The sequence below is a fragment of the Sus scrofa genome, chromosome 1 (assembly GCF_054392235.1).
Source record: "Sus scrofa isolate SSC_HxYL_T2T_F1_AM1 chromosome 1, Sscrofa_HxYL_maternal_Yorkshire_Landrace_v2.0, whole genome shotgun sequence".
Lineage (NCBI taxonomy): Eukaryota > Metazoa > Chordata > Mammalia > Artiodactyla > Suidae > Sus > Sus scrofa.
The window spans coordinates 51,040,986-51,058,321 of record NC_139383.1 but is presented as its reverse complement, the minus strand read 5'-3'; the positions used below and the strand labels follow the sequence as shown (position 1 = coordinate 51,058,321).

The window sequence follows — 17,336 nt, the reverse complement described above, 5'->3', positions numbered from 1 at the left end:
ATCTGGGTATCTGGTAGGCTCTGTTGGCCCCAAACACTGTTGGTTGCTAGGCCCTGCCTTGTTCAATTGCTGCTGGCTGCTATTTAGCAGGGCCTGGTCATATGGTGGCTGGCTGCAGAACCCTCAGAGCCCCAGACTAGTAGTGGCTTACTGGTGGACAGAGTCATGTCCTGAAAACTCTGGGGCTGTTGATGACCCACTGGCAGGTAAAGCCAGATCCTGGGGTTAGTTCCAGAGTACTGACACCCAGGGCTGTTTCCTGGAGTCTGGCTTCAGAGCCCAGGGATCCCAAAGCTCATTTCAGATCATTGGGGTGCAAGGGGTGGGAGGGAGAGAAGCAGTTCCTGACACAGTTGGTATGGGGTCTGGGGTGATGGAAGCTTGCATTGGCCTGCTAGGTACAGGGACAGGACCCAGCTGATTCCAGTGAAGAGTCTAGCGTAATATGGTCAGGCTAGCTCGGCAGCCTGCAAAATTTTAATTTCTTATATCTGGTGTCTATCACCCCCTGGTGGGTGAGGTTGGTCTAGATGCTAGTACAGGCTTCCTGGTGGGACTGGACAGTGCCTGCTTACCGGTGGGTGGAGCTCTGTCTTGGTCCTCTGGTGGGCAGGCCATGTCCAGAGACATGTCTAGAGCTGGCTCTGGGCTCAGGCAGTCTTTAGGGTGGGGCCAGGCCTTGGTGCTGATGAGCCAAAATAACAGCAGTCAGCAGAAGTATTCACATGGTAGAATATTCCCAAATATGGCTACCACTAGTGTCTATGTCCCCAGGGTGAGCCAGAGCTGCACCCCCACCCCCACCTCACCTCCCCAGGAGATTTTGTATGTGATGTTTAAGAGCGAAGTCCCTATTTCCTCCAGTCCTGTGGAATTTCCTAAATTAAGCTCTGCTGGCCTTCATAGCTAAATTCTCTTGGAGATTGTCTTTGTGGTGCAGGACCCCTGAGCTGGAGAGCCTGATGAGGGGCTCAGACCTATCACTCCTCTGGAAGAACTTCTTCAATATAGTTATTTTCCTGTTTGCGGATCATCTTCCTAGGGGTATGGGATTTGGTGATATCATGAATCCACCCCTCTTACCGGTCTCGTTGTGGTTCCTTTTTATTTGGGTAGTTGTAGAAGACCTTTTTCAATAGGTCCCATTATATTTCACTGATGGTTGTTAGGCAGGTAGTTGTGATTTGGGGGTATGCTCATGAAAGGAGGAGCTCAGGGTCTTTCTGCTCTTCCATCTTGGCCACTCTCTCAAGATTCCTTATTAAAACTATTGCAAAGCAGCCTTTAAAATAGCCTATTTGATAAATCACTATTCTTATTGTACTTATGTAAATAATCAAGCCAAGTTTCCTGAGAGTAGACCAAATTAGTCTTGCTTCAATTATCTTTGATAAAATTGAAGGTGATTGCCTGGGGAAAATTCTGTTTCAATAAAAGCCATAATACACTCTTGTGGTTGTTGAATAGTGCCATGTTCACTGACTGAGCTGCTTTTCCTCTTTGAATCTGGCTCCTGCAATTTTGTACATTTTGTACAATAATTAATGTTTCTAATTTTTCTCCCATCCTCTTGACTTTACAGCACTAAAAACTAAAACTGCTTTTTTTTTTTTGAAATCCTGCAAGCCAAAGCTGAATGACTTGATATAAATTTCTAAGAAGTCACCACAACAGATCATATGTAGACAACATTCATGCCTGCTATAGGCCACTTGGAAATTTCACCATGATATATAACACCTGATGCCATCACTAGAGATGGTCAAATTACCAAAAAAAAAAAAAAAAAAAACCATTGAATTCCTACTATCTGTGCTCTCTCTACCATCTAAAGATGCTTCAGGTCTGACATCTAAAAATTGTCCTGACTGACTACCTACTGGACTCAGAAATTGAGTTTATAGTTTGTGTTAAGCATTAACATTCGTTTTTCTTTTGTTTCCTTAGAAATGCTCCTTATTAAATGACTATTACTCCTACTGTACAAAGGCCTAATTTAGATGTTCCCCACCCCACAACTTCCACCTACACCATTTCCTCATGAAATAGGACATAACTGTTTAACTTACTTAGTCTCAGGCCTAAGAGACAGATTCAATGAGATATGGAATAATCTGCCTACCCAGCTTCTGGGTCCAGCAGTCCCATCCTGGTAAACCGACAGCAGTACATAATCACTTATGGAGTTTAACTTTTAATTATGGAGAAACTGAAACTTATAAATAGGCCCAATAATATCAGGAATCCCCATGTGTAATACTCCAGCTTCCACAATTTTCAACTAATGGCCAATTTTGTTTCATTTCCCTCTTCTATTTTACATGCATAAACTACAGTGTTTTAAATACTTTCATCTAGAAGTCCCCATCATGGCTCAGTGGTTAACAAACCCGACTAGTATCCATGAGGACAAGGGTTCAAACCCTGGTCTTACTCAGTGGGCTAAGGATCCTGCATTGCGGTGAACTGTGGTGTAGGTTGCAGATGCTGCTTGGATCCTGTGTTACTGTGGCGTGGCATAGACTGGCAGCTACAGTTCCTATTCAACCCCTATTCTGGGAACTTCCATATGCCTCAGGTGTGGCCCTAAAAAGACAAAATAGTAATAATAAAAATAAAATACTTTCAACTACATTATTTCTTTTGATTCACATGACAACTGCAAAAAGTAGATTATGCAATTTTGCAATAAAGTCCTGTTTCTAATGAATGACCACTTTAATGTAAATGCCAATATTTAAGATGAGGGAAAAAAATATAAAGGATGCCATATACCTTTATAATGTTTTATTAGTTTTTTGTGCATCCTAATTAATTAATAAAGAGAAAATGAGGAACACTGGCATGTTATATCCTCAGCTGTTATTGAAACTAAATGAAATTATTTTTCAATAAAATTGTTAGGATAAATTCCCAATTTCTTTTTTCTTTTTTTTTTTTGTCTTTGGTCTTTTTTAGGGCTCTACCCATGGCACATGGAGGTTCCCAGGCTAGGGGTCAAATTGGATCTATAGCTGCTAACCCATGCCATGGCCACACCAATGCCAGATCTAAATGGCATCTGCAACCTACACCACAACTCACGGCAATGCTGGATCCTTAACCCACTGAGTGAGGCCAGGGATCGAACCTGCATCCTCATGGATCCTAGTCGGGTTTGTTAACCACTGAGACACAACAGGAACTCCCCAATTTCTAGTTTTCTAAAAAAAACCACTTTTACTGAATAAACTCGATCCCAATCCATCCTATAAAAATAGGGTTTTACTGACAAACTACCTAATGTCACATTTGTACATAATAGCTGCAAATGTCTAAAGTTTTAAGAAAGCACTATAATTTAGAATAATTCTAAGGCAAAATGACATTTGAAAAGGATCCAGATGCATTAAAATCAACTAAACCAAACAGGCCATTTAATTTGTGGTTTGGATGTCATTTTTCTGACAGTTATCAATGAAACTGTCATGTATCTCCAGAATTTGGGACCATTAGATTTCTTTTGACACCATTCTTTCACATAATTGTGTCTATTTTAACAAAATATGTGTTCACATGCACGTGGGTACTGATTATCGATATCTTCACATTATGTTATTACTCCCACATGAATTAGTTAATTCTTTTTATAACATGATGTGCATACCCATATTATCAGATATTTACAAATACTTAATTGTAAATATATTTTTTTCTTAATCTCCTTCTGACTTGACTAAGAATATCAAGGATGTCCCCAAATGCTACTTGAGGGTTGATTTACTCACTCTAGCAGAACCACAGGGTCAAAAGTCAAATGGGATCAGTTCTATACCTAGCACTAATTAAGCTGAATTTTTTTTTTGCTGCAGAAGTCACAGTTGCATATTACGCATCATGGCAAAATGAAAATGGTGATTACATTATTTGTTTTTTATTAACTTCCCAGATAAGGGATTTTTTTTTAACCTCTGTTTGTTTATTTGAGAACAACAGCTGAATGCTGAAACTCTGTAGCTGATTCCAGCAATCCAAGGCTTCATTAGTACAGATGGAGCAATGCTCACTTTGTTACACAAATAATTACAGAGATTAAATGAAAGTAAATACCAAGAGGATGTACAGAAGCTCTTAAGTTAGGTAATCATTTTAATCACTCTAGTGACTTTCACCAACCTTCATTATTAGCCATAGATCACGTTTAAATTGTTTTATGTAAGAATATCATAAACAATGTGGAAAAAGTACTATAGCTACCAGTGATTATGCTTCAGAAAAATGGAATTTTCTTCATGCCTCCATTTAAATAAGCTGTTTCCATTCTAGAACTGATAAGTTCTCTAAATATTTTAATAACATGATACATTTTTGCACCTGAAAGTGTTTACCCTGGTTTTGTGCTTCCAATGGACATTCATAACAATTTTTGTATTTTTCTATCTTTGCTCAGATTTGATCATGAAAGATGTTGGTCCACATTTCTGAGTCACTGAAAGAAAAACAATATAGCATATTCAGTTGTTTGAAATAAATGTCACTTGGAATCATGCCATCCTTCTTGTATGACAAGGGGTAACTTGTATTTGGGGTAAATTAATTTCCTTTCTTCCCCTTCCCTTCCCAATTCAGGAAGCCGCCACCATACCCACACTAACACCTTCTCCACAGGTGGGGGCCCTATTTCAGGGCAATCTCATGACCATCATGCAGATCCCCTGGGGTAAGATGTGCTTCAGAGGAAGTGTTACCTCTGTTTACCATTTGTTGACTGAATAATACCAGCTCCTCTACAAAATACTTTAACTTACCCTGTTTAATCCTTACAAGATTTTGATGGAGTATTTTTTATTAATTCCATTTTCCACATGAGGAAACAGGCTTTGAAAAGCTCATTGACTTTCTAAAGTTGCCCAAGCAGCCCAGCTGGGAACTATGATGATGCCAGATGATTGGATGAGGGAAACCTGGGAGCAAACGCTGACTAAGGATAATGGAACAGATGATCCGACCTCCTTGATGTGGATTGCTAGTTAAGAGTTGTATTGTAGGACACCTGTGAATCCTGGGCCACAGTCAACATCTCAAAATTCCAAAATTTGATTTTGAAAGTATCTCATCTCTGAACAGCCCTGGTTGCTGGAAAAGAAGCAATTTGGAAATAGGTTTTATGGTACAGTGGGAATAACCGAGAGCTCCCTATTGAAGAAGGTTGATGAGGCTTTATGTACAATTCTGGAACCACTAGAACTTTATTGTTGCTAAGACACAAGGCATTTCTCTTCAACTACATTAAACAATTCTAACAGGATAAAAGAGACTTCAGAAACCTTTGAAGGGTGGGCAGCATGTGCGCTATTTTCCAATATTTAAGAAAAGCCTCTACTGAATTCCCTCCCCCATCCTTGTCGCTCTGCCTCCAATATGCTGACATTGAATTCCTCCGCGCCCCTGACCCAACGCGTTTTCCCTGAGGTTTCGTTATTTTCAGAAGCCGGTTAAGCTATCCTAGAATACCAGAAGGAGTTTGATGGATTCACTGCTTCCTATGTTTGGGGGACACTGGTCTGCCGATGTAAAGTATGAGTTAATAGTAGGTGATACTGGGAGGTGGAGCAGAAGGTTAGCCCTTCCGAGGATGGCGGACGGGTTTGGATCCAGAAATTTCACTCTCAGCCTTCGGATCAAGAGCTTGGGGAAATTCACAGACGCGCCAAGGTCGGATGCTAGGCAGGAGCGGCCAGGGAAGGGCTGAGAAAACCGGGAGCTGCTGGATGCAGGGGCATCCGCGCCAGAGCGCTCCACGCACCGGCACTCAAGAGTGCGCGATCCGAGAGATTTGTGAAGGGGAGAACAAGACACAGCGAGGGAAGATGGGCTCAGGAATTATTCATTATAGGCTTGGGGGCTGGGGAAGCTTCCCTGCTGTTTTTTCAAGCACCTCCCCAGGACGACGTGTCTAGGGAACCTGGTCGCTCTTCTTTCATTCCAGTACATCAGACAGCCAGGGACTCAGCTAGCAGGGCCGCTCGGATAGGAAAAAAAGAACCCCATACTAAGCGCCTATGTTTACCCGTGTCTGCTAGACGCTGTCATGGTTCCACATGTCATCTACGGTCTATTGGGTTTCCAATGCACCATGTTTACATCCTGGAGGGCCAGCCTTCCGGTGGGGCTATGCAGGCCGCGCGGTGAGGCAGCCACTGGCTAGACCTGGGGCGAGGGAGACCCACGTTCCATTTCCACTTGGCCATTGCCACTGACCTTGGAGAAATCATTTTAAACTTTGAGCCCCAGCTTCCTCATCCAGAAAATGAAGGTGATTCTTCCCAGGCCTCCTTGAAAGGATCGTTCACAAATGTCCCATGCTTTCATCCTTTTATCTCAGTTTGGCGTTCATATTCCTCAGACGGAATACTTTTGATGGCAGTGAAGTGTAAGGAACTGTGACTAAATTCCTGAAGAAAAATGCTAAACATACTCAGCTGGAGTTTTAGGAATTTTCCCGCAATGATCTAACTGCAGTCGGGCAGCAAATGTTCGGATCGATTCTTTCTTCTGGGCCATCTCACATGCCAAACACCCGTGTAGGCACCCCTTGGTCTCCCAAAATTTCTACTGATTTCTGCCTTTTTGTCAGCGCTATTCTGTCCACCCCTAGCACACGAACCCCTGCGGTCAGCAGCCAAAGAAGGTATCCTTTGCCCCCTCTCGCCTCTCTCTTCCTCCCACTCCCCACCCTAGGTCTCCAGAGTTTTCCTCACGTGCATGGGTTTTCCTGGCTGATCACCAAAGACCTTGCAGCATTTCAGAGAGCTAAGAGCGCGCGGAAATGGGCGTGCGAGGATTCCCCCCACCTCCCAGCAGGATTCCTCCTCCCGCTCCCCCTAGGCGGTGCCGCAGCCGCCTCCAGAGCTGGCTCGCTGGGCCGTCAGCATCAGGGCCGGGCCCCCTCCCCGCCTCCCCCTCGCAGCCCCTCTCCGCCAGTAGCAGCGCTGCTGTCTTCCCACAGGAGGACTGGGAGGGAGGACGCCGGAGTCTGCAGCGCCCCCGCCCCTTCGCTTTTTCTTTCTTTCCCGGCTTTGGGATCTTGCTGCCGGTGCCGGGAGAGGTTTGAGAAGAGCAGAGTAGCGCGAGGGACCGGAGTGCAGGCTTCCGCTGCGGCGCGCGGACACAGCTGGGCGCACTACATCCCCGGCGTCGCCTCCGGTCCTTGCTGCCCCGGCTGGGCTGTGACGGAGGAGAGCCCCCGGCTCTGGCCTCCCGCCCTCGAAGGTGCCCCCCGAGAGCGGGTTAGGGGCTCACGGCTGGCGTCCCTTCGCCCGCAGCGCCGCGGGACGGCGCCCAGCTCCCGCTCTTCGGAAAGAGTGCGGCGGGATCCTCGCCTTCCCGACGCGGCCCAACTCCGGGGCCAGCAGCGGGAGTCTGGACCAAGTCCCGCTTCCCGCCGACCACCCGGAGTAGAGACATCAACTACCCACCCGCCTGCACTCGCTGTAGCCCTAGCTCCTTGGCACCTGCGCCAACCCGCCGCTCCCGGCTCCACGCCCTCGCAGCGCCCAGCGACCCCATGGCTTCCTGAGCGCGGGCGCCGCCACGGTCCAAACTGAGCGCTGGGGTCCCCCGGCTCGCCCCAGTCAGGGGCGTCCGAGAGGCTGGGAGAGAGCGCACCATGAAGTCTGTGCTGTTCAGCCGCTTCTTCATCCTCCTGCCCTGGATCCTGATTGTCATCATCATGCTCGACGTGGACACACGCAGGCCCGCGCCCCCGCTCACCCCGGGCCCCTACTTCTCTCCCTACATCGGGGGCCGCGGGGTTTCCCGAATCCCGCTCCGCCGGGGCGGCCCCGGGCGCAGATGGGGGAAGCGCAACGAGTCGCGGCCGCAGCCGCCGCCTGAGCCGCAGCTGCCCACCATCTATGCCATCACGCCCACCTATAGCCGCCCGGTGCAGAAGGCCGAGCTGACCCGCCTGGCCAACACGTTCCGCCAGGTGGCGCAGCTGCATTGGATCCTGGTAGAAGACGCGGCGGCGCGCAGCGAGCTGGTGAGCCGCTTCTTGGCGCGCGCAGGGCTGCCTAGCACGCACCTGCACGTGCCCACGCCGCGGCGGTACAAGCGGCCCGGGCTGCCGCGCGCCACCGAACAACGCAACGCCGGCCTGGCCTGGCTGCGACAGAGGCACGGGAACCAGCGCGCACAGCCTGGCGTGCTCTTCTTCGCCGACGACGACAACACCTACAGTTTGGAGCTTTTCCAGGAGGTAATGGCCGGCGCGTCCCTCCCCCGCCCCGGGGCAGGCGGGAGGGAGGGACCTGGTCCTGCTCTGGCTGCACTTGACCGCGTTCACTCCCGGGGCGCGCTCTCGGGACTCTGCGTGGAGCGCCGGGTAGTTCCCGCTGGCTCCCAGGGGGAAAGTGGTGGGGGAGAACCACTGTGAGTCCAGGAGGGAGTCTCGCGGGGCTTTGCGATTGGTCCGAGGTGGTGGCTTAAGTGTGAGGCGCGGGAGTGATTTCTAGAAACCCAGCTCTGGGCTGGCCGGTGGGGCCCGCCTGCAAGAGAGATTGGGGAGGGACCCAGCGCGTTGGGGGTGCGTTGATGGTCTTCGAGGCCTTTCAGCGCACACCGGTGTGATTCTGAGTCTGGAAGCATATATAGAGGACGGCGGAAATGGACATTGAAAATCAGCTCAGAAACATGTTTTTCTCCTACAGTCGGCTGGCACGGAAATGGTTGTTAGTGAGAACCCAGACTTCCAGGGCGTCCTCCCTCCATCTGTTCCCGCACCCCACAAAGACCCTTCCTGACTAAAGATGACCTCCTTTTCAAGGAAACCCCCTGGCAGCTGGGTTGAGGCTGCCCTGCGGTTCTGTCTTTTCGCAGCCCCAGCCATCTGCTGGAGTGCCCGGTTCCTTTTCCTGGCCCCTCTCTAGGCCCCCTTTGGCCATTCTTGAACCGGGCGGTTGCATCCTGGGGCTCACCGTGAGGTCTTGGGCGCGGCACAGCCCGTGCTGCTGAGATGGCACAGTGTCCCTGGGAGACTACAGGTGCACAGAGCCGGCGGCACGGGGTTAGAACAGGTGTTAGTTTTCAAGGCGGGCATTTTGCAGCCTGAGTATGTGCGTGTGCTTGCGCGTTGCAAATGAGGCTCAGCTGTGTGAGTTTTTTTTTTTTTTTTTAAGTTTCCTTGTTCCTCCTCCACAAATATAGAGGAAAAAATCTTGGATTTTGGGGGCATCCCGTCGAACTGTTGCCTTCCTCTCCCCCAAATTCCTGACCTCTTCCCTCTAAGACTCCATCATCCCTCCCCTTTCCCCAAGTAAACGGGACGATATGTAGGTCTAGAAGTCGCAAATATCCCATGCTTTCATCCTTTTATCTCAGTTTGACTTTCATAACCTCAGGACAGAGCTACTCTCTGTGCTTCCACCTTAATTTTTCTGCCTGTGTGGCCTTTAAAAAAAAACATTTCTTAAGGGCAATTGCTGCCTTCATTTCTATTCATCCTCTCCTGCTTCTTGAATAAAAGGACCAGTAAATTGCTCTCCATCTCTCCTTTTCCATGCTTTCACAATGGAGGGCTTTCTTTCCAGGTTTTTCTCTCAGTCCATGGGCATGGGGGGAAGAGAAGATGAAAGAACAGAAGGTGAGGACAAAAAATTAGTTTTGGCCAGGAGGAAACTATATAGGAAAAAATGCAAAGCTTTCAAGACACTAACATTTTGTGCAGTTGTAAGTATTAAAATATCCAAAATAAACTTAAAAGCCTGTGCAACTATTATTTATGGTAAGGGGCCAAGAATACAATATACCCAACAGAAGTTTTTTTTAGAGCTGAACTCATGGCATATGGAGGTTCCCAGGCTAGGAGTCAAATCAGAGCTGCAGCTGCTGGCCTATGCCACAGCAACATTAGATCTGAGCCTTGTCTGCAACCTACACCGAAGCTCAAGACAATGACGGATCCTTAACCCTCTGAGTGGGGCCAAGGCTCGAACCTGCATCCTTACAGATGCTAGTCAGGTTCGTTACTGCTGAGCCACAATGGGAACTCCAACAGAAGAGATTTTTAAAAGCGTGATACACACCATACACTTGGAATTGAAGTTCTCTAACTCCTAGAGGGTCCTTCCAGATGGGAATTTTAGGACTAATCCCCTTCTCACCCATCACCCCTTCCCCAACAGCATTTTTGGACAGAGTAGGCATCTATCTGTCCACCAGGCATATATATTGGGACATTGAGTTTTCTTTTTTACAGCACATCCTTTTCTTTGCATGGCAAGCAGTATTGAACTCTCTAAAAAGTCAAATTAGTGAAATTTATTCATCCTTAATCTTGTGCATTAATGGGTTGACCTACCCTACACCAATTCTAGGATTAATCATTCCATGTGACTTACAGTCTAAATGTTGCTCTCTTGGAGAAAAGGTAGGGCCAGTTGAAACATCTAATACCTACAGCTCCTTGGGGGAAGGAAAAATGCTGATCAGTGATGCAGTAGGGCTCAGGCATTTATCTCAGCCCTTTATATTGTGCACACACAAATTAGTTTTTAAGTAATTCACAGTACTTCAGGAAAGAATGTCCCCAGTCAGACTTCATCTTTTATTTATGGTGCCGCTAATTTCCATGCTTGATGTTAATGTAGATAAGATAAAAGGAGGAAAATGAAGCAGGTACAAATTAGCTCACTAAGCATTGGCTGCAAATGAAGGAAAGTAAAAGATGAAAGGTCTCCAAATTAAATTAAAGGCGCAACAGGCACTCTGTGTTCAATTATTCCTCCCTGGTCATCAGGATGGAGCTTTCTTCTATACAACTAGCCAGTTTTCAGGCTCCCGAACCGAGCTGTGCCACCAGGAAAGAAATATTTGCATCAAACAATTCTATGTTTAATAGCCAAATCCATTTGCAAATGAAGCTCAGTGTGAATTTTAGGCACAGAAGCTGGACTGCCCATTGGAGAAGTGGTTGGAGTTGTTCAAGTTTCCAGGTCTCCGTGATGACCCTCTCTGTGGCACTGATGGGATTTTGCACTTTAATTCACAGGTAAACCTGCGCACCCCATCGATCTCGTTTTCTGGAGAAGCTTATTTGCCAAGGATTTACACGACTTTCATAAAAGCGACAGCTACAGACAGACGTGACTGTAGCTGGCCACATTTTCAATAACGCTATTGATCAGATTTCTGTTTTTTGCTAGGAAACCTTCCAAGCTTTCTTGAGTTGAAAGCAGAAGCTTTGCCAGGGGAAGCTGCTTTCACCTTGGGAAATCGGTGGAATTGAAAGGTTAAAAACTATCACTTTCCAGGAAAGGAAAAGAAACTTTTAAAAGTTTCACTTTAAATTTAACGAGGTAAGACTGTAACACAAGCCAGCTTTGACACACTTTAGGGGCTCAGGTCAGGGCTTAGTTAATGAGGCTGCATTTGGAAGATGTTCCTGGCAAGCTGTGAACTAGAGAGGGCCTTTGTTTTGACAGACGTTGAGCTGTTTGTGTGCTGGGCAGGCGGAGGGGTGAGGCTTAGTTTCCTCCTGCCCTTTTCTGACCATTTATATGTTCCTTCCTATATTTGCAGCTCATTGGAGGCATAATCCAAAGGATCTTCACATTTGCAGTGTTTGGCACCTCCTTCACTACATAGTATATTCCGAATGTATTTGCTGAAAGGAGGCAGGCGATCTCTCTTTCCTTTTACCCTTGATCCAGTTACTTAAAGTAGGCTAATTATCTTTGCAAAGTAAAGAAACCTCAAAGTTTCTCTTAGGGGTAGCATCCAAAGATGATTTTACCTGAAATGTGCTCCTGGTGTTTTATGTCTTCCCATCTAAAAGTGTATTAACAGTCATGCCGTAAGTCTGATCAAATGTGAGAATTCTGTAAAAATGTGTGTATAAACCTACAGGCAATTTTCTTAGGCAAGCGATGTCAAATCTGCACATTTTCTTTACTCCCCCTAGGTGTATAGTACTTGCGTTATAGCTAAGTTTGGCAGGGTTTTCCATGAACACCAGCAGTTTTCATGTGGATTCTGATATTGTAATGGACCAGAAATAACTATTTGGATTTAAAAGGTATTCTCCTTCTTCCTATTGTCTTTTTTTTTCCCCCTGTCTTTTTGCCTTTTCTAGGGCTGCACCTGCGGCACATGGAGGCTCCCAGGCTAGGGGTCTAATAGGAGCTGTTTCTGCTGGCCTATGCCAGGGCCACAGCAACGCAGGATCCGAGCCGCGTCTGTGACCTACACCACAGCTCATGGCAACGCCAGATCCTTAACCCACTGAGCAAGGCCGGGGATTGAACCTGCAACCTCATGGTTCCTAGTCGGATTTGTTAACCACTGCGCCAGGACGGGAACTCCCATATTGTCTTTTTTTTCCCATCATTCTTCATCCTCCAACCTACTTTTCTCTGATTAGTCTTTCTTATGAATAGACATGAAGACATGTCCCGGTGATTGTTTGGTGCAGTGAATGTGTCTTTTAAGCTTTTAGACTGTTGTCCACTGCTTTTTGGAAACTAGGAGTGTGACTCCATTTTTTTCTGTCTACTCCACTTGCTTCTAAATTGCAGGCTGGTAAATTTTCTCTTGTGTGAAAAGTAATGGAATAGTAATTGCTTCCAAGGCGTTCTCCAAAAGCAAAATAGAACTCAAGTCAGCCTTATTTACTAACTATTCCAGGTGCTCCTCAAGTAGTGGGGTTTTCTGGGTATAGAATTCAATCATGTTCAGATACATCTGTTTAAACCTTTTGGTTTGATCTGCATAAATTAAGATAACATTATTGATATTTGATTTGCAGTGCTATTGAAGCATGAAATTTAAGTTTTGCATGGTGCTCAAATCCCCTCCCCTCCACCACCAAAAAACAAAGTTGTCGTACCAGTTCATAGGTAGGTAAGGCAGGCTACTAAGTAGGTAGGTTTAGAATCCACTTCCAATGCATAGGAATAAACTGCGGTAATCCATTGTTCATACCAGGTAATTTTTGTAAACAACTTTAAATGTTTAAAATATCCTTTACCGTGGATACAAGCAAAATGAGCACTTACTGTGGGTCAGGAACCATATTTAGGATTTTCTGTGTATTAGCTTATTTGATCCTCACCACAGCCCCTGAGGAGAGTTCTAGGACAGCCCCCATTTTCCCCCACCCTGATGCTGATGTTTAGGCATGAGCACATTTCTTTGATGAGTGCAGAACTTTTTTAAAAATGCAGCTAATATAGTCATTAGCCCAGTCTGTATAAGCCGTATCTCCATTTTGTGGAAGAGCTGCAGTAGCAGGAAGTTAACTTAAAAGGGCATGCAGCTTTCCAGAGGCAGGCAACCCTTGCCAATGTCACATTAACTACTAGGTGGTGAAGCTGGACTTGAACATGGGTCTGTTTAACCCCAAAGCTCCCACCTGAGCTCCCCACCAGCCTCCAGCCTCTCTCACAGGGAAGAGGTCTAATCCTTCTCTCCCCACCTTGATCCACAGGGATGCCTTGCTATGGACAAGTGTTCATGGACTTCTCTCTCTCTCTCCCTATTAGCGCTGAAAGCAGGGGCCAACTGATCTTCCAGTTGCTATTTCAATAGCCATATTATCTTAGATACATGACACAGACTGTTATCTGAGTCTCTGTGCAGGGCCTTTCCAGGAACAGCTTCTTTCGGGAACAGAGTCCCTCAACTCCCAAGCTTCCTACAATCCACTCCTTCACTCAACAGATATATTTAATGAACATTCACTAAATGCTGGACACAAGAGACACAGCAGTGAACAGAAGAAAATTGCTCTAAATGCTGAACTATAAGTTAGTTATAAATATTCTTTTCCCCTTGTTCTCCCTGTGGGTGGTCGCTCTAGTAGACAGGTCTACCAGAAAGCTGTACTGTCTCACTTAGTTGGATGCCTCTAAGTCCTCTGCTCCTGAAACCTGGACAGTGTTTCTGGAGGCCGGGAGGGGAGGAGGAGGTAGAGGTGCTTGATCTTCCAAAATTAGTCTGTCCCAGGTGGAGCTGGCAAACTGGGAATTTTAATTACCCACTGGGTTATAACAATGATTCAAGAGACACGAGCTAAATAGAGCTTGTCTCTAAAGGGTCCTGGGAGGAAGTGAGGTGTGAGAGTAAACAGCATCTCAAGGACATTTTAGACTGGGAGGAGGTAGAAGGGTCCTTCTTGTGGGTTATGAGGTGTGAGGCTGGTTTGAGAGTGTGTGAAAGCTCATGGGTGGCATGCTGGGATCTCAGAGCAGGAGCTAAGCCCACTTCCTGCAGGCTGTATTGTTAGTGACTGTTGTTATCCCAGCTCCTGGCATGGACTATTACATGATAGTCTTTCTGGAATGAGTTAATGAATGAGTCGATGTGTCAAAGAGATAGTGTGTTTCAAAGGAGAGGGCAACTCAATAGGAATGAAATGAATCTATTTTTCAAGCACTTGATTAGAAGCAACAACGTGGAAGTTCCCTGGTGGCCTCGCAGTTGAGGACTCGGCAATGTCACTGCTGTGGCGTAGGTTCAGTCCCTGGCCCAGGAACCTCTACATGCTGCAAGCATGGCTTAAAAAAATTGGAAGCAGTAGCTCAATATTTAAGGTCGTTTGCTGGGGTGGGAAGGTTAGGTGTACTCCTCGACCCCGCAGCTATATCCACAGCAGAAGCAGGGAGGATGACTTGACTTCTCTCCCTGTGCCCAGCCCCCTCCAGCCTTGACTGAGACACGAAGGGCAGCAGCTGACTGGCACTTATTGGGAGGTCCACCCTGTGCTGGTTTGTCATTGTTTCAAATATTTCTTAAATTTTCTTACATAAGAACATTGTAAAGCTCATTTCCAGCCAGCCTGGGGAAGATAAAGCTATTGCAAAAGCAGGTATGGGCACAGGCCCCTGGGTGCCTCCTTGGCTGTGTGGACAAAGGGGTTCTCTCCTGTTCCTGTTCTTGCTTCACAAACTGTCATCCAGCTTGATCTCAGACCAGAAGTGTAGTCACAGCTAGGGGTCCCCAACATTTTCTATTCACGTAACTCCTGAAAGAATTTCGTGAAGTTACATACCTTCTAGGATATTTTCAAACTGATATCTAAATTCATTGATACTCTGTATCATTGATGAATATTACTTATTGCTAGAAAGAGGGTTCAGTGTAAGTTTGGTTCCCATTAGGTTAACCTTGTTTATGTAAAGAAGTAAGTAAGATGGAAGGCATTTTCTTCTACCAGGGTTCTTCAGTTTTTTTGAACCCTCAAGCTCTAAGCCAAAAATCATATGTCGATCTCTTAGTAAAAAGGATTTTAATAATCTGTTGATGACATTAATTCTTCAGTTTTGTTGAAGATATAATTAGAAACTCCCTGTCTTCTAAAATGATTTATCACTCCTTCATTGGAAACATTAACTTTCTTTTTTCCCCAGTTTTTAAAGTTTTATTGAAGTATAGTTTGTTTACAATGTTGTGCTAATTTTTGCTGTATAACAAAGTGATTCAGTTATACATATACACATATCCATTCTCTTTCAGATTCTTTTCCCTTCTAGATTATGGTAGAATATTGGGTATCATTCCCTGTGTTATAGAGCAGTTCTCCATGGCCAATCATTTCATACACAACAGTGTGCATATGCCAGTCCCAAACTCCCAACCCATCCCTCCCAGCCACCCAGTCTATCCCCTTCAGTAATTGTAAGTTTCTTTGCAAAGTCTGTGAGTGTTTCTGATTTGTAAGTTCATTTGTATCCTTTTAAAAAAAATTATAGGTGGTGATATCATTAACTTTCTTAATAAAGGTAGCAATATTGATCTCTCTCTTTTTTTTTTTTTTTTGGCCATGCCTATGGCATGCAGAAGTTCCATGGCCTGGAATTGAACCCATGCCAGCAGAAACCTGAGCCACAGCAGTGACAATGCCAGATCCTTAACTGTTAGGCCACCAGGGAACTCCAAGAGGGCAGTGTTTCTAATTACCTTTGCTGGGCCCTAGAGGTTTAACCACAGTGCGATGATACCTTTAATATGATCCAGCATGGGTGTGAAGCTGGAGCAGGGCGACTGAGATGGGCAGAGGAAAGGCAGGACCTGCCCTCCATCCAAGAGGTCCAGTTTAGAGGACCATTTATAGAATTGCCAGGGGCCGGGAACATATCCCCTTAAAACTGTCTGCGCTCACTTACTCTGTGAGACCTGTTTTGGTAGAAAGAGCAGTAAGTTAGGAATTGGGAAATGTGGGCTCCAGGCCTGGTGGAGCCAAAGCCCTCAGGACCTCAGGGGAACTAACTTGACTGCTGGGTTTTGAACCTTGGCTGTGCACTAGGTATTTAGATGTTTAATTTTCTTAATTGCTGTGAGTTTGGAACCACGATGTCCTTTTTACAGCTGAGGAGAAGCCCTAATGTTCAGCTTGCTCACAGCCTGAAGGTGCTGTGTACCACTGTGAGGATGGCATCCAGTGGGTTAGAGGGCTTCCCCCTACCCCCCGCCCAGATGTCTGCTCTCAAGAGTCCAGCCCCAGGAGCTGAGGAGGCTCCAGAAGACAAGATGTCACCAGGCTCCTTGCTGTCGCGCTGCAGGATCCCAACAACCAGCCCGTGGTGGCATGAAGCAGGCCTGCGTGTGGACATGCTGTCTTCTAGATAAACTCGGCATTGCGAGATAAAAATGTCAGTGCCATTTTTAAAGGTCAAGTGACAGTTTGGGGTTATTTCTGTAACTTTGAAAAGTTCCTCTGCTGCGTCTGTTCCCACTGGCCGAAGTGCTAGAGGCATCCTGGGAATGTGTTCCTGCCAGGGGAGCTGCAGCCTTGCTTTGCCTGGGTACCTGCAGCCATCAGATCTGGGGTCCCTCATGCCCTGGCTGTGGCTTATTGCCTCTGGTTCCTTCTGCGCACACTGAAAAGACAGGCTTTGTGACTGTACCTGTTCTGATCTCGCTTTTCCCCTTTGTTTACAGATTTTAAAAAATTTGGAGACAAACATTAAGAAGTCAGGTTGATGATGGTTGTGGTTTCTGTGGGTGATGGTTTGGGGTTTTAACAGCAACCCAGAGTTTCCTCTGAAAACCAGTTGATTGTCCTATAGATTAAAATACAGGTGTTCATTTGGTTGACTCTTGTAAATCCAGTGACGTTTAGAAGTAAATGTCTGTCCTCTGCTTCTTATGTCTCTTTTCCTTCCTTGTGAGGGACCGTGGGGGGGAAACACAAATTGAGTACTCTTGTTATCATTTTTATTGTGGTAAAATATGTACAGCATAACATTTACCATTTTAACCATTTTTAAGTGTGCAGTTCAGTGGCATTAAGTACAACCACTCTGTTATGCAACCATCACCACCATCCATCTGCAGAACCTTTTCATTATCCAAACTGA

The 17,336-nt window shown here is 46.0% G+C and overlaps 1 protein-coding gene across 3 annotated transcripts in view; it reads left to right on the top strand.

The window, feature by feature from the left end:
• Nucleotides 1-7,068: 7,068 nt before the first annotated feature.
• Nucleotides 7,069-17,336, top strand: part of B3GAT2 (beta-1,3-glucuronyltransferase 2) — a 103,344-nt gene continuing 93,076 nt past the window's right edge. For 2 of the 3 annotated variants that reach the window (XM_003121263.5, XM_021089488.2), the window contains exon 1: nt 7,069-8,239. In XM_003121263.5, coding sequence (XP_003121311.1) covers nt 7,649-8,239 — 591 coding nt within the window. In that variant the 5' untranslated portion in view covers nt 7,069-7,648. Of the gene's footprint in view, nt 8,240-16,344; nt 17,126-17,336 lie in introns of those variants that run through there. The other variant, XM_021089491.2, reaches the window with a different exon arrangement.